This window comes from Epinephelus fuscoguttatus, linkage group LG13, assembly GCF_011397635.1.
Source record: "Epinephelus fuscoguttatus linkage group LG13, E.fuscoguttatus.final_Chr_v1".
NCBI classification, from domain to species: domain Eukaryota; kingdom Metazoa; phylum Chordata; class Actinopteri; order Perciformes; family Serranidae; genus Epinephelus; species Epinephelus fuscoguttatus.
In genome coordinates this window covers 18,764,976-18,791,147 of record NC_064764.1, presented here as the reverse complement: position 1 = coordinate 18,791,147, position 26,172 = coordinate 18,764,976, and the positions used below count along the sequence as shown (strand labels likewise).

Here is a 26,172-nt window from a genome sequence, read left to right as displayed (position 1 = left end):
AGGCAGATGCTAAGGTCAGCATGCTAACACACAATGACAATGCGAGAGTATTGATGTTTAGCAGGTATAATATTGACCATTTAGTAGGCGTGTTAACATGCTAACATGCCGGGAATGTCATAAGGGCATTTGCAGGTATTTTTGGTCAGACCAAAGTATTGGACAAATTGAAATTGTGATCTGATAATTTCATCATATGATAAGTAAGGGGATCAGAGTTGTTACAAATCATCCTGAGGGGGACATGAAACTCTGTACCAGTTTTCATAGCAGTGCAACAGTTGTTATGTTTCACTCAAATCCAAAAATGTGAGATGGAGGAAAGTCAGGGGATTGTCAAAGGGATCTAAATGTCAGAATTGGATCAAAGTGGATTGCACAGCCACCTGACAAACAGATATTGCATCCCTGAAAAGAGGCCTCTGATAAAAAACATTTATGTCACCATGTATTTCCTTTAAAAACAATGTGGTTACCTTTAAAATATTACAATGTGGACACAACTCACAGAAGAAAAGGTTGCTGTCTCTACAATCCAGTGATCATGTTTGTAGTATCTTGTTAACCTCACGTCACCAGGGGAAAAGGCTTGATATCTCAGTAATGGCTTAAGTGGTATAAGCAAGGTTAACCACTAAAACATTTCACCTTAGACTAACCCAGGCTAAATCCCCATCCTGCTCTGGCCCACTGAACTATGACCCACTGAACTCCCTTCCCTATTGGTTTTATCGTAATTTATCCTGACACGAATGATCTGACACAAAATAATTCTGACGTTGCAGCCATGATCTAATATTTGGTCTGGTCTGCTGGGCTAAGTACACTTAGGTACATTTAAAAATCAATATCACCACTTCTTACCAGTGCTGGGATGGACAATTGTCCATTTAAACCCTTGTTGAGTATGAAGGGTCTATGTATAGATATGGATACAGAACGGATATAGATGTATATATATTGTCACATTTTGGAAAGCACGTAGCAGGATTGGACCCAAATGGACAACAGATGAGTGGTCAGCAGGAAGAATTCAAAGATTTCAAAGAAGGCTTACAGGCTAGAATCACAAAATCAGGGCAGGTAATGGGCACAAAAACAAAAGATTAACGGACAAAGAACAAAGGAACCGGGCAGTATAAGTAGGGAGTGACTGACTGGAAAGTTAAAACAGGTGAGCAGGAGGTGAGGTGACTGTGGGACTAGTGAGGGACAGGTGAAACTTTAAAATAGATAGATAGATAGATAGATAGATAGATAGATAGATAGATAGATAGATACCCAAGTTTCAAAAACATCACTTCTCAGAAAAGAAAGTATTTCTATTTCTCACGACAATCCACAGAACATGCTGTGAAGACTTTTCTTGGGTTCGTTTCTTCAGCAAAAAGTAGTTCCAGTGAAAAATGTTCAGAACAAGGTCTGTTTATTATCCAGAGTAATGACACCAATGTTTCTTGAAAGGCACACCGCTGTTGAAAATTCAGTTCACAGTTGAGGCAGAAATCTCTGAGACAAATGTCTCAAACCCTGGATGAATGAAACTAAAACCATCTGCGTGCCTGGATGTTGCTAAAACTGCTTTCTCATGTTGGAGCTTTGTAGGAATCATAGTCAGATTTTTGATTTTCACAGAACAACAAGTTAGAGAAACCCAACTGATGCATGTTGAGTTTGTAATGGTGATAGAGATAATGGGATGAACACGTTCAAAGAGACTCTTTTTGCTCAGTGCAGTCCTGACAATACATTTGTGCCATTCCTCTGACACATTCCTGAGCCTCCAGGGCTTTAACTTACCATCACTTCTGTTGTGTTGTCATGTTTCCTTGGCACAGGAACTGGAGCTTAACTGAGGTCTGGGTTTGTTGAGGATAACACCGTGTCTTGCAGACGTTGAAAAGGCAGGAAGCTGACCTCAAGTTGCCAGAAGGAAAAAAAAGATATACTTTCTTTTGATTTTCTTTTTTTGTCAAGTCAGACCCACTGCTTTTGAGGAAGCCTTCATTTCCACTTTGTTGTTCCCTGCAAACACGCTTTCAACAAGACGATGAGGTTCCTAACCTGGAGACTTTCTCATTATGTGAAATGTGTCTTCCTGTTTATTCTGTTTGTGAGACGTCTCTGTGTCCAAACATCACTGCTGATCTTGCTTTCTTTCTTTTCTCCGCGCCTTTCTTTCTTTCTGCCCCCCCCCCTCTCTCTCTGTCCAACCCTTCCAATCCCCACCCTGGAGAGCAGTGTGTCCTCGTTCTGGTGATGCTCTGTCGCCACCACTCAGTGTGGGGCCTCTGAAATATTCATGCTGACACACATATACACACACACACCTAGAGACACACACACGGGCACAAACACTCTGAAACCCTTCATCTTTTTTTCCTCCCTGTCAGTTTGCCCATATCAATAGAAGATTAGAAAATATAATTTATCTCGCAGCAGGTTTGAGGAGGAAAAGCTTTACACACGCACACACATACACACACAGTCACACTTCACAGTAAAGGCAAAGACGACTTCACTCCTCTTCACATTCCTCTGAATTCCTGCAGTACATACAGTTTGATATTTACTTCATATTTTTTCTGTTTGCATTTGAAATGATAATCTAGTGTTCAAGTGCAGAATCAGTTATTCATGCGCAGTGACAGTCGTTCAGGGAGAGCAGTAATTTTTCAACTATTTATATCAGTTCATAGCTCGGCAAAAGTCAGCACACTCGAAAAGGTGAAGGTGAAGTCACGCTGCACTGTGAATGGCAAGTACAGTTTAGAGGGCAGAGATACAAGCTGGCATACAGCAGAAGAAATCATAAAACTCTTATTACAGCGCCAGCAGTGTTCAGATTTGATCTGTAACCTCAGACTGTCTACCCATCTGAAACGGAGAGGAGCAGAAGCAAAACCCCAGCAGAGAGCACATCAACACGCAGAAAGGTTATTACGCTGCCAGTGGTTTTGATATGTAACCTAACATTATTGGCCTGTTGGGTTGACAGAGGCATGCAAGCAAGGATATGGCTGAGCAAATCATCATGTGAACTGTGATTTGTGTCAGAGAAGGTGCTGCGGTGTGATTCAGTGCTCCCTATTTGTCAGCAGGGAGGAAAAGCGAGCGGGAGTTTCACTGCAGAGTTTACATGCCAAAGCTCTCAATGGAGCTGATGGGAAATGAAACCCTGTGCTGTACAAATGTGTGTTGATTTTCCAGCATCCTCCTAATTGATCTGGGATGGAAAAAGCGATGCAAAGTGACAGGCGTGTCATCACATGTGCCAAATTTAATGTACATTTCATAAAAGTGCATGCACTGTGCATTGTAATAATTAAATCCATAGTTCATGGAGCATAGTGCCACTGTGAAGCAAATAATGTGTTTGCACTGAACCGTAACCCTCAGATGTTTTATTGTGGTTTTTCACACAGAGAAACCAACAGTAATACAAAGCTGTTCTGCTGCGTTGCTATTAATTTACAGCGTGATGTCTTCCCCCACATGTTTTCTATAATCCCATGATGAATTTTGCTGCTTTTGAATTACGTAGCACTAAGGATCAATCACATGCAGAAACGAGCACACAGCACATCTGAGACTGAGTCTCATCTTAGCTGCAGATTTTCCAGAAATATAAAAAGTGCACACTATTACTGTTAAGTATTAGTGTAGGTATTCCTATTTACATATGGCTATAATTGTTGTATAAGCCATAACCTCCCTGTAGATTACACTAGACTTTGATCCAAGAAAACTTCAAGGTCTTGGGAAACTGGTTATCGCTGAAAATGAAACATCAAGGATGGGTCTGTTTTGCCAGTGGATACCCTAATATGCTGGGGAATTATAAAGAGGCACTAGCTGAATAGGGTCAGAGGTCAGGACCGTCTGCTGCCAGGAGCCTCAAAGAAACCATCGGGGATTGGCTCTTAACATGCACATTCCCATGGAGACGAGCACCCCTTCCCATTCGCAGGGTCCTTGTACCGCTGCTGGTTGTCATAGCAACAGACAGGACGTGACATTGTTGCATAATATGCTGTTTTTTTTCCCTCTTCTTCCTTGTTCTGACCTTATTGACGGGCTATTTTCTAATCATGTCATCTCTCTGCGGGTGTAGCAGTTGACAGAGGTACTCTCAGGTCAGAATGAAAATTGACAAAATCTTGAAACAGACAATCACAGTCAGGTGGTGTAAACTGAGGATGATTGCTGTAGTTTATTTGATAAAACTGTCATGGAAATAAAGATTGGTGCAGCGCTCGGTGCAGAGAAGATGCAGTGGCAATACTGACTGTCATCTAATTCTTTGTTCTTTTGTTAGGGAAAACCCTCAAACTTTATTATTTTACTTAATTTCTGACCAACAATCTGTAGTTTATCAAATCACTTTTTTTCTCATTGGGACTTGTTTTAAGACCCACTGGGGTCAAACTAATTGTACAACACAATCTACCTCACATCTCCTAGTCACTTTGAAGGTGTCAGCAATTGCAAGCGTGGTACGTAGCTTTCTTGTTAGCGAGCACTGTGTATCAACCCAGTCACAAGAATAAAGTGCTGGTATTGTACATTTCTGCAAACCGTGGATATGTTACATTTGTACATGTCACACATATCATATGAACATTTTTAAAGTGACACAGATCAGATTACATGTATGTGAATTGAGTTTCTTATCAGGAGGAGTATGGACTGGTGGATGGTGTGATACCTACTGTTCAACACCAACAAACAACAAAAGCAAATCTTTTTAACGACACGTCGGGGCATTTCCAACTGTCTTTGATGTGACAGAACTGGGTATTTTTTAATGACACTTTTCCGTTGCAGTATTTGAGATGATCAAATCGGGTATTTTAAGCCAAAACGTGACGTTTCCTAACCCTAACCAAGTAGTTTTGTGCTTAAAATCTGGCCACATGATAACCACAGTGCTGTCACAACATAACATTGAAAACGGAAATGAAATGTGCACACGGTTTGCAGAAATGTACAAAGCCAACATGGAAAAATTTTACACTTTCTCCAACTATTTATATTTCCTTTTTTGTTTGCGTGTACAATTTTGGATGCAAGGGACATACAAAAAGGAGGAACAAACAAAAAAAAAGAAATTGCAGTAAGAGCTAGGTCTCACTCCGAAGTCATCGAAATCTGACTCTTGGACAGTGACTTGCAGCATCAGAAGCCAACGAAAAAAGCTGTCCTTTAACGTCTGCATGATATGTAACCGGTTGCCATTATAATTTAACGGTGCCTGGCGGAGTGGGGTGGGCGGAAGGGATGGTGGATGGGTCCAACAAACCACGACTTTCACCCAAGAGAGCGGTGTTTGTGTACCGACAAAGTGCGTTTATTTTGAAAGAGGCAGTATGTAAACGGTAAATTTCCTATGAAAACGGAAGCATATTTTGAAAGAAGACAATGCATGTAACAGGCAGAACTTGACATGGTGTCCCAGAACGTCAACAACCAACGCACCCAGGGTACCTTGCATGTCGTGACGAGGTCGGAGTGACAACGTGTTGGCAGTAATAGACACGTGGTGAAGACTAAACTTCCAAATCACTGCAGAGCTAACAGATATCTTGATTGAATATTTATTAAAAAACAGAAGGGAAGAAAAAATTAAAAGTAAGGCAGCTTTAGAGACCAAAACATTTGAGCATATTGTATCTTCGCTCTATCATTATCCTTCTTGGCAGTGCAGTAGCGTCCCTTGTCAAGCATTCTCAGTTCGATCTCTCTCCTGAGTCAGGGTGCCTGTGGTGGAACTAAGCTGCAGTCTTCACAATCTGTTTCACCCTCAGAGTCTGTTTTTCGAAGACAGGCAATTATGAACTGGAATTCCTCCAATTACTTTTCAGGTTTTTGACCTACTCTGCATGGGATGCAGACTGGTGCAGGGTTTTTTATTTGAAATTGCAGATCCGTGTGCAGGTGCATATCCAAGATTGTTTTGTTTATTTGTTTTCAACTGTTTTTCTCTCAAAAAAGTGCCATAATAGTCATAGAAATACCAACACAAAGTTTGCGAGTGCGAGTACCCCACTGCCACCAAAAAAGCCTCCACCATGGTGCGTCCAGGTCCCCCCCCCCCTCTGATTCATTCTTCAGTGGCTCCTTATATTCTAGCTATAGATTGTTCCATGTGTAGTATGTTCAGGAAAGACATCAGCTATTGTGTCTGGGCGAGTGAATGAGGAGGATTCCAGCTGAGAGCTAGCGTTTCTTTTCTTTTAGCTGCTGTAAGACCTGCAAATAGAATATAGGATTTGGAGGCTGACAGATCCAGTGATGGGGTATCGTTCAAAATCAACAGCCTGGGACAACAGCGTATAAGCACACCCAGTAAATCCAATAGGATACAAGATACTGTTTTCCAGAACGAGGCCACACAGGGCAGTCCTAGTAGTACATATTCTTTAATGAGCCCACAAGGCCAAGAGTACATAGATGGCAAATTGGAGAGAGTATGATATCCAGGACTTTGAAAGATTTTGCTATTTTCCTTTGAACCTCCGCACTTAACGTAATGAGAAAAACTGGCATATGGTACATGACCATCTACTCCTTTATGTACATTAATATTGATCCAGAAGTAGATTTAGCATTTCCAAACATTTCCTTATTTGAATAATAACTTCAAATTTAGGGGATTGTGCAGCCTTGGCAGAGACATGCAGTCTTTTAATGGTTTCTAGTTTCTAATACATGCTGTAAAAAGTCAAGTTGTTTCCAGAGGCTTTTCCTCAACTTTATTCATCTTACCCATTTAGTTTAAATCTTATCATATTACCATTTCTGCAGCAACTTATAATGACAATCCGTTGTCAGGGAATCACAAGTCTGCAGGGCAGCAGGATGGCGTGATGCGTAGGGTCGCTCACTGAACCAGACAGCTGAGTTTCTTCTGCCAATAGCCTAAGTACCCATTCAGTTAAAGTTTCCTGCTCTAGGAGTGCTGCTCTCTGCACCTGGGTGAGGGGAAATGACTTTAGAGATCGATACAGCATCAAATATTATCCTCACAGTTGTTATTATTGTACTTGACATAGCCATGTAGTGCATTGAAACACCCTGTATTAAAGCTAATCAACTTTATTTAGCTCTGAGTGACACGCTCCCGATCTCTTCCTCAGGGAACACCATTTACACAGTATCATTAAAATGTTTAATACTATCTTATAGTTCATCTTAATCTATGCTAATGCTTTTAATTCTTTATTAGTAGTGGTAGGGAAGCCCAGAGGCACAGACTCAGGGGGTGTTGCTGACATATAAGGCATCTGACGAAAGGTATGGTGGCGAGGGCTTAAAAGCAATTATAGCAGCTGACATTTAGATATCTTATGACACCTGGAAATTTCAAGCAATTAGGCTTATTACTTTCCATCATTGCTAAATAGTTAGTTGATGCAAATGGATGTTTGACCAGTGTGTGTACAATTTGTGACATTCTCCATAATGTGAATGCAAAGATGTTTGTTTTTACGGCGGTGCTGGTGGGGTGCTTGTGGCGACCAATAAAGCTACAGGTGAAATTCGAATCTGCTGAGCACTAGGGGTTGGGATCTCTATAGGCAACTCACTATCCGATTTGATTCTGGTTCTGAGTGCAAAGTCGCAATTCGATCTGTTATAAAAGTAAACAGATTCTTGGCAGTGTGGTGCAGTGGTTAGCAGTGTTGCCTCACAGCAAGAGGGATCTCGGTTCGAACCCCAGCTGGGGGAGCCTCTCTGTGTGGAGTTTGCATGTCCTCCCTGTGTCAGCGTGGGTTTTTTCCAGGTGCTCCGGCTTCCTCCCACAGTCCAAAGACATGCAGGTTAATTGCTGACTCTAAATTGCCCATAGGTGTGAACGTGAGCATGAATGGTTGTCTGTCTCTATGTGTCAGCCCTGTGATAGTCTGGCGACCTGTCCAGGGTGAATCCTGCCTCTCACCCAGTGTCAGCTGGGATAGGCTACAGCCCCCCACAGCCCCCAACAGCAGAAGCTGTTACAGAAAATAAATGAATGAATTTATTCCATCATCTCCAAGTCTGAGGCCATGGTCCTCTGTCGGAAACCGGTGGTTTGCCCACTCCGGATTGGGGGAGAGTTACTGCCTCAAGCGAGGGAGTTTAAGTATCTTGGGGTCTTGTTCACGAGTGAGGGTAGAATGGAACGTGAGATGGATCGGTGGGTCAGTGCGGCTTCTGCAGTGATGCAGGCGCTGCACCGGTCCGTTGTGGTGAAGAGGGAGCTGAGCCAGAAAGCAAAACTTTCAATTTACTGGTCCATCTGCGTCCCAACCCTCACCTACGGTCATGAACTCTGGGTAGTGACCGAAAGAATGAGATCACGGATACAAGCGGTGGAAATGAGTTTCCTCTGTGGGGTGGCTGGGCTCGGACATCTGGAGGGAGCTCGGAGTAGAGCCGCTGCTCCTTCGCGTCGAAAGGGGTCAGTTGAGGTGGCTTGGGCATCTGATCAGGATGCCTCCTGGGCGCCTCCCACTGGAGGTGTTCCGGGCACGTCCCATGGGTAGGAGGCCCTGGGGCAGACCCAGAACACGCTGGAGCGTGTTCTGAACGCTACATATCTGGTCTGGCCTGGGAACACCTTTGGGTCCCCCAGGAGGAGCTGGAAAGTGTTGCTGGGGAGAGGGATGTCTGGGTCGCTTTGCTTGACCTGCTGCCCCCGTGACCTGGCCCCGGATAAGCGGATGAAAATGGATGGATGGAGGGATGGGTGGATTATTCCATCCTCCTCACCAAAACAGTTGCCCAGCTAAGAACGTAAACAGGACATATATGTCTACATCCGCTTTGTTTCACCACCCAATGTGTTCAGCCATAAGGAACAAACAGCCCGCACATAACAAAATTATTTCAGGCAATGATAATGTCGAAAACTGGGTTTTAAATTTCAGATTATTGCCTCTTCTGCATCAAGACACAATCTTTCAAGCAATAATCACTATGCATCTGAGAATCATTTTTTCCCTCACCGCTGAGTTCTTCCTTTTCGAGCTGGCCAAAATATGACAGACAGTGCATTATCATTTTAGTGACCACTGTTAAACTTATATTTTTTGTTTTAGCAAAAATGCATTATGATTGTTTTCTTGAATCCCACTTCTGTCTAGTTTTTCTTTCACCAAAGCATGCAACATTTCACACTGACAAAAATCCATTTTGAGTTTGACTGCTCAGTGCCCCATGAAGTTGCATTGCTAAAAATCACCACGGTTGCTCCTGTGTGGGTTTGTGTGTGTGTGTGTGCCACAGTGCATCAGCACCTACTAAGTCAATAAGGATTACCTCCCCTGTGCAATCAGGCAGGCAATGTGTGTGTGTACAGTTTGTATGTTTGTGTATGTGTGTGCAAGAGTAAACACAGGAGAGGCTGGGAGAGAGAATATGTGAGTATTTCATCTTTACCCTGACATGACAAGTGCAGTGACCTGAAGGAGAAAAAAAGACTAAGGTAATGGATCCAGGGTAGAGGAACCGAGGCCGTGAAAGTACACTAGGTATTGAATGCAATCGTGTAACTACAATAAAAGAGGCTTATATGTATATGATAGTGCAAGTACTCCTGCACTTAGGCCAATGCACTGTACAGTACAGATGTTTGAGAGTAATTTTTACATCAAACCCTCTCTTGCCCGATTTTATGTTTCCCCTGAAGTCTGGGTCTTTGCCAGACAGACAGCATACATGCAGATAGGAGTAAGAAAGAGGCCAGACAGATTTAGTGTGGAGTCACTCAACCCTAATGGAAACAGCGGAAAAGGAGAGACTGTGTGTGCATACTCACTTTTGCATGAATTACATAGCCTCAGCAAGAGATGTCATGATGGAGACAGAAAGCAACCCTGATGACTGCATAAAAGATGTATTATAGTACGTGTTTCATAAAATAATTATGATGCTTGAGTAAAATACTGCCATTTATGCCACTTGGAGGATCCTCCCATTTAAGTCTATCTAACAGAGTCTATACACCTAGTAGGTCTTAATTCAGGTCTCCACTTGAAAAGAAGCCATTGGGATTTAGTGTCTGAATGGGTGTAGCTGTGTGTGGGTGTGTGGTTAACAGTAAGAGGCTATTCCACTGCAACTGTTCACGTTCTTGCACACTTAAATTGTGCTATGCGTACTTTTAGAATTTTCTCCAATGCTGTAAATCTGTGATGTTAGGGTAGAGTGTGACACAGTGATTGACTGGATTTGCCCCCGGCTATCTTCAAACAAAATATGTGAAACACAGCTGGCTTTGATCGCCTTTATTAGCTGATGGCACAGATATGACAAAAAAAAGGACCAAAGTGGAAGCTCCAGGCACATTTTCATCCAACAAAAGTCCTCAAAAGAAACTGAGAAAGAGGGAAGGATTGGAATTTCCAAGTAGATTGTCTGCAGCTGATACCACACTCCTAATTGATCTGCTTGTGTCTTTTGGTGACCCAAAGGACACAAGGAGATCAATTAAGAATGAAGATATCAATACCGAGCTGTATTATGTAACAGTACATCCCGACATACCATCTCATTTGATGGGAGGTTGTGTTACACTGGGTACAAAATTGAATTTTGAAACCAGTAATTGCTCATAACCACCAAACAGTGTAATAGCGAAAGCTGCCCCATGGCATCATTTACAAATTAAAGTCAATTAAATATAGTCAGTGGAGTCTAATTATATACAGTAGGTAATAATACTGAATTTCTGGTGCAGGATGCTTTTACATTAAAACTGTGTTGGGTTAGGTTGATGAACACAATGTATGCTTTTACTAGAGGTTACAATCAGTCAAATTGCTTTTATTCAGAATAACAAACAACACTGCAGTCCAGATTATTTATTGATTTTTTGTTTTTTATTGGATATGTAGTCACGCTGTGGTCACGCTGGTCTTGTCTCATAAGTTTTCCCTTCCAAATGGAGAAGATTATTGCGCTTATAGACCTACGTCTTAAGAGTTGTTGCTCCTGATATTCCATAATAGTATCATCCAAAATAGGCTTTCAGTTGCTCATATTTACCAGCCATGACAAGCATCAGCTGTTATTGTTTTCACCATGTGAGTCTGTGTGTGTGTCATCGTGGCAGAATGTGGTTTTTGTGAAACCAGTTGAAATGGGAACTACCACAAAAGCTATTTGAATATTCAAGCAGGTGTTGATACGGCTGTCTGCATGTGGTCAGATTTTATCAACGAGCGTCACAGCCATGCAAGACGCAGTCACGTAACTTTACAGATATGTTGTTGAGATCAAAATGAAGGTGGGGTTTGTGCTATTCAAATTTGTGTCACCGAGGATAGCGGAGGAATGATCCACCTCACTCTGCCCAGACCTAACCAATGCAACAAGTGAAGGCAACAACGCAATTATGTGTGACTTTAAGTCTTAATAAAACATAGATTGATGAGTTATATAAAAATTCAACCCCTGTACAGTTGTCATGAGTGTTAGAATTAGCTGTAGAGACTAAACCATTTATTGTACCAGGCTACAAGAATGTTGGGTATTGTTAATATGGGGGTCGATGGGGACTGACTGGCTTCCGGAGCCAGTCTCAAGTGGCCATTAAGAGAACTACAGTTTTGGGCACTTCCACGTTGGCTTCATTTTTCAGTCCCTGAAGCTGCCATTAGGTGCACTCAAAGCAAAATGACTGGAAACAGGGGAACAGGTAGTAGTGAAGAGGCCATTGACCCCCCCCCCTCCCCACTTTAAGTCCCTGGACCACATTCATTTAAGTCACAGATTGTTGTATTGCGGCTGTTGTGATCCCATTGCAAGATGGTCTCTAGTTTTATATTGTTTTTACACTTAAGCATACGTTCCAGTAGTATTTCCTTTACATTGTTAATGCTGTATTGAAGGACAATCTTGAAGGATGATTCATTCTTTTATCTCTGTCACAGACTTGCTCTAATGTCTCAGCTTTACCTTGTCAAACCCCTTTAAGATCCACCAAACATCCTCCTGACTTACTCATGTTGTGAGACTTTAACTATCATACTCAGGTTTTTTTTGCTTTATAATGCTTTATAATGTATGATTTACTAAAGTTCTAGCATATGCTGCACTAAATGCCCATGTGCAAACCATTATATTCATTTTTTGCAGCATGAACATTCAATACATGTAATACTCTATTATTTTTGTTCTGGGTGACTGTTTCATAACAGTAGTGAAACATGATACAAGGTCATTACTGCAGCATCACTTTGTACCAGTCTTTCTTGATATAGCAGCAGTGAGTGAGTATTTGCTGATGTATTATTTCAAGTGGGTGATTAGAGCAGCGGCAGATCGGGACTAAGCAGAGATGCAAACGTTTAAGGGAGTTTTTGGAAAAACCTGTGCTTTGCGGCACAAACACAAGGCTCACACACAGTCTTGTGCCACAATTTCCCACAACATGCAAATGTATGCAAATGCATTCTGGTGATCGTTCCATGGCAACCATTATGTGTGCGCTGCAGATCTTCTACTACCAGTCAAATACTTTCCCAACTGTTGGCAGCAATTTGTTGCAACCTCCTTACTGTATATCCAAGTGAATAATAGTGGCTGAATTGCTATATTTTAGTATGCAGTCATTTCAGCTGCAGCAGTAGTTGTCAGAGCAGCCATGCTGTGCTGAGATGTTTCTTTTTTTTTTTTCAAACTTGTAATGCATGCTTACTGCTCCGTCAACACTCACAGCCGATTACTTAAAATGAGCAATCAATAATCACTCTTTCATTCATTCTCACTCCCGCCCTCTCTCTCCACCATTCTTTCTTTCCGTACTTCCTGTTTGCAGGTAGACATGTCCTAATGGGTGACGCCCACTGATCCAGTCCGCCCCTGCACATCCCCTCCACCCCTCACCCCTGCCCTCCTCTGTTCTCCTACACGCCACCTCCCTTCACTTCAGTCACCATGACTTCCACCAGCCAACTGCTGGGTTTGGCTGAGGTGGGGCTGAAGTGCGACCAGGAGATTGAGAGGAGATATGAGATCGTTCCCTCAGTGGTCTGCTCCATGTGCTGCCTCTTTGGAATCATCTACTGCTTCTTTGGTGAGTAATGATGTACTAAAAGCTTTCCTCGAACACGCTGAGCTGTTACTCACCAAAACGCACCTAAAAAGTTCTCTTGCATTTAATGGGATCTCTGAAAAATGTGATTTCACAAAAAGTTTGAAACGTGTTCTAGTGTTATTTCAGAATGGGGTGTGTAAGTCTGTTAAAAATACAACTTGCCACTTTTGCCTGTCAGCTGCAAAAAGCTCTCCACCATTAGTTAGAGTACTTTTGCTGCTCTATTATTGGCACAAGTGGTCTGAGTGTCTTTTTATCCCAGTCCCATTTTATATAGAGAACCTACGGGAACTAAATGCTTCCTGTTCAGTTTTAACAATAAAGCAAGTATGCATATTACCCAGCATGTCAAACTATTCCTCTAGCATTAGCTTTACAGAATAATGTCAAAATACATAAATAGCATTCATACATAAGTTTGTGCTCATCTAAAAAATAAACTATAAAGCCCCAAACTGGACATCCTAGGCATTAATTATTAAATCTAAAAAGAATCAGGGAATTGATCCACAACATAAACATATTAAGAGAAAATGGAATTAGCAAGGAAAGCATGTATTGCAAAAATCAATGCAGAATAGAGGAACATTAGCCTACAATGAAAACATTAAAGTAATACTGTAAAAAAAAATATGGAAAATATATCACATCAAGTATCAAGTATAACCGAAAAAAATCTGCCAGTAGAAAAAATTAGAGACAGGTTGGAAACACTGGAGAGTGACATGTAGCTGAGATATATTTCCTATACGTGTAAGTGCCAAGAAATAATTGGAAAGTGCTAAAACATGCAGCCCTGAAACCTAATTTCTAGTTCATTCCGCTCTGTTGGCGTATGATATTATTGATTTAAGAGCAGTACAGAGAGCTTGTCTTGTTTCTGGCTATGTGAATCAGTAATGAAATCTGATTCCTACAGACAATGCTATTGTGGCTATATGTTCATATGTTTCCTTAGAATGACATCCTATTAAATCCTTGAATATTCATTACCCTTGCACCCTATCCGCAATTGCTGTCATCAGCATACATACTAAAAGGATTGGACTGCCTGCTGCCTTTTAAAGTGGAAAAAAATATATTCTGCGCCTTATTCAAAGGCATGTTCCCGTTTCTTTCAACTAAATGTTGCAACAGCACTACTGAAAGAAAAAAAAAAGCACAGAGATTTGCAATTAATCAAAAATACCAGGCCTAACTGGCAGTGGACCCCTGTTGGTTCTTTTTTGTTTTGTTTGGGGTTTTTTTCTTCCATTCCTCTTTGCCATCAAATGCCCAGACTCATACTTAATGCATGGGTCTATTCATATGGTAAAATGCAGAGTCCTTACTTGCGGCTTAATTTTGTGCCCAGTGAATGACTGTGTTTGATTGCATTACAAGTATTAAGGGCTCATCCTAATGAGTTTGGATGTTAAGTCATTACAGGAATGTGTAATCAATAAATAATTAGAGAGAGAGCGAGATGCTGTGAATGGTTACAGGCTTTTTACATTAGACTTGTTTTTGTTGCAACAAAAAATGATGGATTAAAATTTGTATTCCCACTTGGATAGAGATTGACAAAATCACATAAAAATCCTCAAACAGTGACATTGCATTCAAAGTGTCTCGTGCATTTTTGTACAAAGGTATAATTAATATTAGTAAATTGCCTTGGGTTGGCTTATGGGCCTGTGTAATCATTTACTCACAGCTGTTTTCTAGTTAAACAGGCAGTGGCAGGGATTTTCATCACGCCGTGGCTGTGTGAATTAATGACAGCTTTGCAAGGACTGTAGGTGTGCAGAATCAGATGCATAGAAATAGTTTTTAAATGTTATTATTTGCCTTTACTAGGGACACTTGCACTCTGTTCCAGCGACATGGTTTGCATCAGCAACCCTGACCGCCATGCTTTGTTGCAATTACCATCACAGTGGATTTACACATACTTTTATTGACATTTTGATTTCTAAACAGGAACTCAACATACTGTAAGCATTAGAGCCATACAATAATGTACAGGGAAATTGACAGATCAAAAATACTGAATTATGTTGTGTAGAAAATATGTTGTGTAGAAAATATATAGAATTACAATTTCTTGAAAGCAACCTCTGGACTCTTTTTGGGTGAATATTGATGTATGTTGAAGCTCGTAGCAGATGTGTTGCATACAAATAGACAGAGAGAGACCCACTGAAGCATACAGACAGCATTAACATTCACTGTATATGTCTTGGTAAAGCATAGATGTCAGTCTCCGCATCACAAACAGGTTGCCCAACAAGTTTATTTTACAAAGTTGACAGCATGCAACAAGACCACAGCGGACTCACAGCCATGAGATAAAATTGTTGGATGGATAAAAAAATATGTAGTGAACATTGCTATTCCTAGATCCTCACCACTAGTAGGGCAGAAAATGTCAAGTTTGCCCGTAGGGTGGTGCCAGACAAATCCCACTTTAAATGCACTTTATAAGCTTCAGCTGTACTTGGAGTATGCTGCTAGCATTAGTATGCCAACAATGAAATAATTGCATTTACCAAGTTGTTAAAGTTTTCTGTGTCTGCTTAATTAACACCAGCTCTGAAAGTCCTCCAGTTGATAAAAACTCCAATTTAGAGAATCAGCACTGATTAAAACAGTTTTTATATATGCCTCCAAAACATTAAAAGCAAAGAGTCACATTAAAAGACAGAATGGCGTCAATTTACATCAAATACTTAAGCTCCTCGGTCCTTCACCATCTGTTGTCTATTTGTTTCTGTGTTTGTGTGACAGTCTACTCTGAAAAACGAGAGCTGCATATTCACCCTCAGTGCCAGAACTTGCTCTGTAACCAAACAAAATCCCTGTTCTGCAAATGAGATACAATGCATATAGTTGACAATTCTCAGAAACCCCACAGTCACATTTGAAATGGCATTTCTGCAGTCTGAAAATTGAATCCCCCTGCTGATAGATGCCTCTTGCAACTGTAGAATTTGGATTAGTTCCAAGGTCTTGAGAAGAAAAGGTTAGCTGTCATTTATTTGATCTCGAAAAAGAAACAACAACAAAGTTGCAGTAGAAACGATGAGTGATGTTAGAGGGACAAGCTGGATGAGGCAAAGGAACAGAGAGAGCAAGGGAGGCAGACAAGCGCTGAATAAGCCAGAGCGAACAGATGGGATGGAGGGTTTGATGGCTGGAGGAAAAGTAAGGGAAGCAACAAGGAACAAAAGAGGGAGTAGGAGGGGTGGAACAGTGGGGGAGACTGAGGAAGGGAGAGGACAGGAATGGATGGGTCAATGAAAAGTGGGCAAGGAAAAAGGATCAGGAGATCAGGAGCAGTGAAGGAGAGGCATGATTTTTCAAAATGTATTTATTGATTGATGGTGGCTGATATGGAAGAACAGCGTTGGGAATTTGTGACAGCCGCTGACCAAACAAATGTTCTCGTGGCTTTAGATGCTTTTGAAATACGCCAGTTACTCCATGTTAGACAATTCATTCAGGCATCCTGTTACAGAAGACAGAAAGCATCTGTAAAAAATACAGAGGCTTTCACCACACTTTTTATTTAAAGACCTGGTGGCTGAAAGATACAGAGGAAAACACAGGGTTGAGTAGAAGGAAGTAAAGAAAGCCAGGAGAAGTGCATCAAATAAATGAGGTATGGTCACGACGGAGGAGCACGGGCAGAGGGTTGGAAGAGAGGAAGGGTATTGTTTGGCTCAGCTGTGCAATGCCTGATTACACACAGATAACAATCTGATGTTGGTTGCCCTCGAGACAGAGTCCGGTCAGAGAGAGAAAGAAGGAGATATAGGGCAAAAAGAAAGGGAGACGCAAACATTAATAATAAACATAGAAACAAAGGCCAGGGAGATTTTAACTGTTGATATTTAAGCTTTTAATTCTTTCTTTTTCTCCCCATTTGTGCTGCAGTAAAGCACATTAATATGGAAACAAACTGGTGAGAGATAAAAAAAGAATGAAAGCCAAGGACAGGAGGGACCATTACGACGGGAAAAGAAAAAAAAAAGTAGACTGAGAGCAGCTGTTCTATTCAGCCGGCCTGTTGACTAATGAATGCGGATGACCTTTTGTAATACGATGATTATCATATTTTAAAGCAGTTTCATAAAGGTTTATAGAGACAGTTTATCTGCTCATAATGAAGAAATGCCTCCCTCACCCACCGCAGAAGACTGCTTTTTATTGTTTTGCTTTTCATTGTGCATTATCCCTATTCACTGTTTATGATAACACTCTTTTATTTATCGAGAGGTAGCTATCTACCTTTAATCAACAAAAGTTAGAAAACCAGACAATATAAACATAGAAAAAGTTATATCAGAGGTCAAGTATGTGCCCCACTTTGTAAAAAAGTTTTCAGTAGCAACTTATAGTTGAATTGCCAGTCAATTCATACTTTATTATCCTCTATATATCAGTCACAAACCATTTGTGTGTTGCTACGTCTGCACAATCATCCATCAAGCGCACATTTTAAAGGCAATACGGATTTAGTGAACAGATTTTCATCCAGATGCACTGCAGGCATTTTCTAGGAAGCAAGTTAAGTGGTGAAAACGTTGATTGGTGGGATCTGCCAGATGAAATAAAGAGCTAGATAAAAAGAGAAATCTGGTTGGAGGATGCTAACCGTTAGCTAAAGTGTTTTATAGCCTCGCAGTCCAAATGTTGCAAGGCTGTAAAAGGTTGCTTGCGATGTTTATAACATATACTCTATTAGAGAATGGTTCCTAAACACATATTGTGTCTGTTATATTTTGTTTTTCTTGTTGTACACTGGTCTTGGTATGTTTTTGGCATGAATGATGGTGCTGATCGATTGAGCTTGGCACCTCTTCAGGTCGATTCCACTGTATCATTCAAAAGCACTGCTTGTTGCGTGTGTTTTTGAAGAGAAACTGAGTCATGCACACACACACACAGGTACAGGATGTACCAGCGTTTGTATGCTCCACATAACCTCACAGCGTGTTTTTTTCCTCATTTCCCCTCCAGGCTATCGATGCTTCAAGGCCGTATTGTTCCTCACAGGCCTAATGTTTGGCTCAGTGGTCATCTTCATGCTGTGCTACAAGGAGAGGGTGATGGACACTCAGCTGAGCGTAGAGGCGTCAGTGGGCATCGGCCTGGGCATCGGGACCCTGTGTGGCCTCGTGACCATGTTGGTTCGCAGCGTGGGGCTGTTTATGGTGGGCCTGCTGCTGGGCCTGCTGGTTGGAGTGGCTTCACTGGTGGTGAGGGGAAACATTTGATTGGGCAGCATTTAGATTTATGTTGCATTTTTGTACAACATCTCAAATAAAATAACATAAACAATAGGCACATTAGGATAAATGATACAGCTGCATGTGTAAAAGCATCTTTCACATGTTCGTACGAATGATCTTTACAAATAAGGCATTGGGCTATTTTCACAGGAGAGGCTTTTTAGGCTACACTTTTGGAAAGTTTTTACCTAGAAATGTATGTCCAGGGGATCTGTAGAAGAAATGCCTTTAAATTAGTAGCTTACAGCAGTAATGGCAATGTCCATCAGCCAATATAATCATCTGGCATATTAGTGGATAGGCAGAAACAAAAGCTAGCTAGCTTTCTATTTAGCTCGGTATTGATTTGTGCAGCAGGATGTAGAGTGGTCGTCTACCAGTCTAAATGTTGATGGTTCAATCCCTGGCCTTTGCAGTCTACATGTTGAGGTATCCTTGGGAAGATTCTGAACCCCAAATTGCTCCCATTGACTGTGCCATCATTGTCTGAGTGTGTGTGAATGATGAGCTCTGATGAGCAGAGTATGTATGGTAGCTACGTCCACTAGTGTATGAATGAACAGGTGAATGGTGCCTGGGTTGTAAAGCACTCTAAGTGGTTGCTAAGACTAGAAAAGTGCCATATAAATGCAGACCATTTGACGTGCCAGAAAAGTAGTTCACTGGCCAAGTAAAAATCAGTCCAGTAGCACTTAAAACCTCAACTCAAAGTAATACTGTACAAGTGACTTTCAGCCACACCACAAGGCAGGCCTTCAGGTTTAATTTTTAGAAGCATAAGGGGTATTAGCTAAAATGATAGATTTTGACTTTTTTTAATGAAAGATACTGAGTTATGAGCTGTAGTGCCCATATGCATGTCAGAGTTTGCCATTACTAAACTTGAGGCAAACTCTTGTTTTGGTTTTACTTTGCTACCTTTAACAATTGTTTTCAAATTAATTTGATGTTGAACATGTTTTTGATATCATAAATGTTGATGTGGCCCTAAGGGGCTCTAATTCTGCTCATTAAAACAAAAATAAAAAGTAAAAGAAAATAAAATACTTAGTGCCAAAGTGAAATCCTCCTCTCTCTCTCCAAGGTTATGGAGGAATTCTACCACCCCAGAACAGTCTGGGTTCCTCTGGGTATTCTCCTGGGTTCTGGGACGCTATTTGCCGTCCTCACTCTTCAATGGCAGCGCTGCTTCGTCACCTTCTCCACCGCCACATTCGGCTCTGCCATTATCACCGTGACCGTGGATTACTTTATAGAGCTGTTCGCCTTGGTACACTACGTCTACGAGAGACTGAGGGTAAGCTTGTTGGTGTGTTTGTTTGCGCATTTCTGTGTAAACTGTTACTGGCATTTGAAGTCACCTTGAGGCATGTTTTTTTTTGTCAGTGTGTCTATGTGTTTGAAGGTGGGTACATCATTACTTTGTCCCTGGGTTTTGTTATTGCACTGTTTGCCTCGGTCAGCAATTTTCATGCGTGTGTTTGTGTGACAGTGAGACAGAAAGACAGTTGGGTAGGCCAATAGATAAAATCTCTCAGAGAAATGGGAGGTTGGTGCTTTTGATATGTGAGTAGATAAGGGAAAGACAGGCTGAGTAAGGCATGGATAATATGAATAAAATCTTCATTTGGAGTATGTATCATTTTATGTTGTTATAATGATATATATAAATACAGTCAACTTCAAACAAATTCAATTGAAAACCCATCTGAAGATAGGATACCCAAATGGAAATGTCTGTTTCTCAGCTAAATCAGTGAACTAATCGCTAACAGAACTAATGCAAAAATATTGTAAATCCAATATAGCCATGAAAACATCCTGCACACTGTGTTGCCTGCAACGGCTTAATTCAAAATCTCTTCCCTCATTTGATTTGTTGTTGCTGCTGGTGAATAGTGCATGTCTGTCCAACATCTCCCACAGGTGCTCAGTTGGGCTGTGGTCTGGCAACAGAAAATAGCCCCTGCAAATAATTTGCATCATTTTAAAACACATCACATAATTAAGTGACCCTTCATGCCCTGTGTGGAAGCCCTGAATTTATTCAGTTCATCCAATTATTTATTAAGGTCTTTAATTCAGTTTGTCACGGCCTGTGTTTGGTTTGTTGCCCCATCGTTAATTTAATTTTCAACCTTTATAAAATGTTCAGCTTACCGTTCTGACCTCTTTTATTTACTCAACAAGGAATGGGTGAGGTTCAGTATTCAGAATGGCCCTCTTTCACAAGTTTTATTTGACTAAGCCCACAGACTTTTGCATGTAGATACGTGGGAGCCCTGCTGGAGCAACTGTGGCAAACTCCTTGACTCGACCTGTTTGTATTGGTATATCTGTGTGTTTTATGTGTTGTGTTTTTTTTTTGTGTAAGAATAACTCTTGAAACTCTAAAGAGGTTTTGAGAATCAGACAAAAGTATTATAATTTCGTGAGGAGTCACTTATTTAGCACAACATTGACAGTCAAATTAAATTATTAAACTAAAATTCTCTGTGTAATCTTTGCAGGTGGCACCAAAGAGGCCAGTGTGCTGGTTTACTTGGGTCATCTTGGGGGTGTGGCCTGTCCTGGCCCTCCTTGGCGTGCTGATCCAATGGAAAGTCACCGCAGAGGGATTTTCTCACACAGAAGGTGAGTGATGTTGCTTTACACACACAACCAGACATCTTTTACCATTAAAGCTAATTTAGGATACCCATATTTTTGTGGCTGGACCACCATATTTTGGAATCATTTTTTAAAACTGTATAGGGGTCATGACCCAGTGTACAAAACACGATTGAAGTGCAGGAATACATTAGTGTTTCAACAGCCACAAAATTATTTCATCTAATGAGATGTTTACCTTACAGTATAACCCATGGAAACCAATTACAATAATGAAGCGAAAGAACAGCCAGAACACTGACCTTATCCTAAACCAGAAAAACTCTTTAACTGTTGGTTGCTCCTTTGCATTGGTAATTGGATGTTGTGTAAAAAAAATATGCAGCTGTCACAGTAATGAAAACAGGGCTGAGCAAGGGTATAGGTTTTGTTTTAACATTAGGGTGGATACATATAAAACGGGATCCTCTGCAAGAAATTTTTGAGAATCAGACACTTAACTATGATGTAAATATCTTAAATTCTGTCAAAATATAACTCATTAACTACTTTTTTTTACTGAGGGGGACAAATGTACATGTCCAAAATCTACACCTATGGAGCTGAGGACTCAAATGCAGACACTTGTAGGCAGAGCACGTCGAATAAAGACATGCTACCAGAGTTTCTTGTCAAAAACAGGCTTACTCAGCAATTTGAAGCCAGCCCAAGGAAGCAAACAAATCCAAAAGTGGTCAAAGACAGGTGAGAAACAGGCAGCAGGTCCAGACATGGGCGGATTTACAGAAATGGGCAGAGACAGCACACAAGCACATGCAGGGGGAAATGGATAAAGGCCTACTGAGGAGCTGCTGAGGGAATTGGGAGCAGGTCTGCAGGTGTGGGGGTCAGGTGGAAAGGCAAAAATACGCCAGGGACATTTGCTAGACAAAGGGGATGGCAGGATTGGAAAATCCCATAAAAATTCAGGGACCTGGGGAAAATAAGAATGTCTGAGGCAGAGGGGACATGTAAGAAAGCAGCAGACTTTGATCTTTTTTCCGTGGGGATTTTAATAAAAACATCATAAAAGCTAACAAATTCATAAAAATGCACATATCTTATGTATAAAGAGTAAGTTGCATTTGCACTAAATTTGGGTGTAGTAGTTTACTGCTGAAATAAAGCTGCAGTTTGAAACAGATTCTGCTCCTCTGCTCAGAAACGAGAGAGGTGGTGCTCACCTCAGTGTGTCCACTGTAGCTTTATGGCAATGTAGGCCACAGCCACAAGCTTCAGGCAAGGCTGGTGCAGACCTCTGGAAGCACATGTTGTATAGTGTGCAGCTTTAAATTCATATTCTTATTCACGGTATTTACCACTTATATCACCCATGACAGCAACAAATGAAGGACTCCTGCTGGTATACCATGCTGTAGGAAGTGTGTATGTGCATATGCTTTAGTTTGTGCATGGGATGTTTAATTAAGGGTGCATTCAACGCAGTTATAAGTGATAAATGTCCACACAAACATGTATGTCTGTCTGTGAAGTTGATTTTAACTTCAATCTTAGATACTTAGTAAGCATGTCAAGTAAACAAAATGATGATGAGGCTTGAGTCAGTATCGATCTCACAAAGGCCACTACAAAGTGGTGCCATTTGATCAAGACTGACAAATCTATCCTAATTTTATTAAATAGGCAGTTTTATTGGCAGCTTAAGACATCACAAACATTGTGAGGGCGAGGAACACTGTGTGTGTCTGTGCATGTGTGTGTGAGAGAGAGAGGGAAAGTCTGAATACAACAACATGAAAGTTGGTGTATTCAGACTTAATCTGTTTTGAAAGCAACCACAACACAGATGGCAAGATCACACACACACACACACACACACACACTGTAAATACAGCACACAGACAAAATGCACACAACTCATACACACAAATAGCCTCAGACAGAGACAGAAATATTTTGAGGCTTAGTCTCCCACTCACTAATATACCAGGAAAAAGTGACACGCACACATCTCGTTTGTTCGTACACAAATACACAAACACACACGTAAACTCTCGCATTTGATCTTTGCTGGCTTATGACATGCAGAGTTAAACAGTGTCTTAGAAGAAGTCACACATGGCCTCAAATAATGGGATTAAACAGCAGGCTGTCGTGGCTTCCAGTCAGAGGGTGTGGGCACAGAGATAGAAGAAGCATTTTAGTGCTATTTTGAAAAATGTGCATTTGGGTGTGACGTAAAGAGACCTAGAATGAGGGCAGAGGCATAGGGAAGGGATACAGGCTGAAACTGTCAGTAAGAGGGGACTGATTCTCCAAAAATTTAAGACACGTCACTTTGTCAAAATACAAAAAGTTGCTAAAATGCCTTCTTTTTCTAGCATCTGGCTATCGGTGACAGAAAGGTTACTTTTTATGTAGGCTATAGATTAGGAATTACAAGTTTCCCTTTTCAAATAATTGAAGTAATTTAAGTGATGTAACTGTTTTAATTATTTCACCAAAGTAATGTAACTTGTTGTATTTGATTAGTTTTTGATTACTTTTAGAAAAAGAAAAAAAAAGGCAATAAAGCTAAATTTTTGAAATCGAACACTTTGATTTACAATTTAAAATTTACACTATACAGTAATGTTAGAGCCTTTTTCTGATTTCAGAAGAAAAATTTTGTTGAATTTCCAGTGCTGAAAAGTGTTCTCGCCTGACAACATGGCCACCAGCCTTGGTGTGGTTGGCTGGTCGCAGGCGTGGCAGATCAGTCATCAGTCAGCAATAGCTGCCTCCCACGCACATCATACCACCGCAAAGAGTGTCTTGGTGTGCTGGTGTCTGACGCTGACATTTTCTGACAAAGTGGCGGTATTTGAAGAGCTTGGAATGAGAACGGGCCGGCCTATCTTACAGTTAAACAATAACACATAGACAAATGAATTCAAACATAGATTTCAGTGAAATATGTTAAAATGAGAATTGTTTTGGCACATAAAGGGTCCCCCACAGAAGGAGGGATATAATAAAGAGAAGAAGAAAAGAAAAATTACTTAAGTAGCGAAGGATGATAATGAAAAAAAGACACACAAAAAAATAAAAGGAACAAAAATTTTGCGTGCTTGTTGCCGTAGATACAGCCTGTGATCAGGAAGAAGAATGTGGGGAAAATGAGGGGGAGGCTCCAGGAAGAGAACTGTGAATATTATAGCATTTACTGCTTCTTTGTGATAGAAGTCAGGTCAGGAAGGGTCATATTACTTTAACTCCCCTTAAATGTACATATACAGCATGCAATCTTTATTGTAACTTTATTGTAAAAAAAAGAATATATATATATATATATATATATATATAAATTTACAGCTTTTTTGTCCTTTATGTTGACAGAAATTGTACTGACAATGAAAGATGGATAGAGGACAGGATAAGGGGAAAAGAGGGAGCAGGTGTACTGGGGGAAGGGCAGTGGAGGGTAATAAACTGGGGCACAATGGGTAAGCAGGGCATCCAAGTGGAGCAGTAAGGAAAATCATCTGTCTGTCATCTGATTGAATAGCGTGCAGGACACAGGCATGAATGAATTGGCTTGCACATGCTCACATGTCATTTTTCTTTTTTTTGTTGTCTGCATGTGTTGACAATGATTCAACACCCACACACACATTCTTGCACTTGTATCTTTGTGAGGACCCTCGTGACATAATCCATTCCCTAGCCCCTTGCCTTAACCTTAACCTAATTATATCCTAAAATGTCCTCACTGTATTACTAAAATACATATCTGGTCCTCACTATGTAGCATGTACGAAGATATAACCACATGCACACACGCACTTGTGAGACCCTATTCACATAATTTATACCCAAGGCACTAACCCTAACCTGAATCATCATAACAAAAGTAAACCCCAACACTTAGCCTATCTCAAACCTAAACTCTCAAACAGCCTTTCAAAGTGGTCAAGACTGGCCAAAATGTCCTCCCTCGCAAAGTGGAAAGCTGGTCCTTGGTCCTCACAAAGATAGATGAACAAGATGACACACACACACACACAATAGCATGAAGCCAGAGGGGCCTGAGATGGGGTGAGCTGAGGAAAAGAAAAGGGGGGTATCATTAAGCAGTTTCCCTGGCAGATGGTGCCTCGTTAGCTGTCCGCCCGCACAAAGAAACAACAATAGACCTCATAACACTTCCACACCCACCCACACATACACGTTAGCTGTGACGCATACAGTACATCTTGTCTTCATGAAGTTCAGCGGGGTCGCTGTACTTGCGGCAACATTTTGACCTCACATAATGAACACAAAACAGATCCCCGACACTGCTGCATATTAAACCACTGAATTAAAATGCTTACAAACACACTTACCCAAAAATAATCATATGTAGAATCAATGGACAGCGAGACAGGATGGATTTTGGACATCCTTCGCTGGGGAGGGTGTGAAAATAACACAAACACACTCACCCACTCACAATATGTCAGGAGACTGAGCAGCGCAGTACGAGTACATGCAGCAAGGAAAATTATGTCTGCCAACGGAGTGAATAGAATGAAGGACGTGAGGAAATGGATATCATTTTTTTTCCTCTTTATGTAGCCTGTACTTAGTGTAGGATAACTCCCTTAGGGATAGTTCATATCAGCATTTCAAAGATGATTTAAATATTCAGAAACATCTTATCGAAGGTTTCTCCTGTTTTATAGTCAGTCGGAGTGATTCTGAATTTGTCCTTTTCTCTTGATTTAATCATGTAATTTTATTTCCCTATAAAGGCTGCGTTCTACTGTCCTCATCATCCTCTCCCTCCCTTATGATTATCTACCGTTTCTTCTCTCCCCACACCTTATCACATCTCTGGTCTCTTTGTCTCCAGTGGTTTTAAGTCGACAGCAGCGAAGGGTCCAGCTCATGCGGATCCGACAGCGGGAAGAGAGGCTGAAAAAGGAGAAGGAGAACAAGAAGAAGAAAAAACGAGAGACCCACAAGCCCAGCCACAAGCAGAAAGGCCACACCCATCACCACCACCACCAGCAGTACCATCACCCAGCTGCATCCCATCCTCATCACCAAGCCCAGAGCTCTCAGCCACCTAAAGTCCCTCCTCCTCAGACTGAACCTGGCTACCACCGCAAGGCCAACCCTAAAAGGCGCTTTGATGGAGATGTGCTGTCACCGGTAAGATGCAGTAGCCTCCTTATT

General features: G+C 41.1%; 1 protein-coding gene across 1 annotated transcript in view; it reads left to right on the top strand.

The window, feature by feature from the left end:
* Positions 1-26,172, top strand: part of tmem198a (transmembrane protein 198a) — a 44,483-nt gene that overhangs the window by 12,124 nt on the left and 6,187 nt on the right. The window contains exons 3-7 of the mRNA XM_049594084.1: positions 12,806-13,063; positions 18,089-18,327; positions 19,445-19,657; positions 20,871-20,994; positions 25,847-26,148. Coding sequence (XP_049450041.1) covers positions 12,925-13,063; positions 18,089-18,327; positions 19,445-19,657; positions 20,871-20,994; positions 25,847-26,148 — 1,017 coding nt within the window. The 5' untranslated portion in view covers positions 12,806-12,924. The remainder of the gene's footprint in view (positions 1-12,805; positions 13,064-18,088; positions 18,328-19,444; positions 19,658-20,870; positions 20,995-25,846; positions 26,149-26,172) is intronic.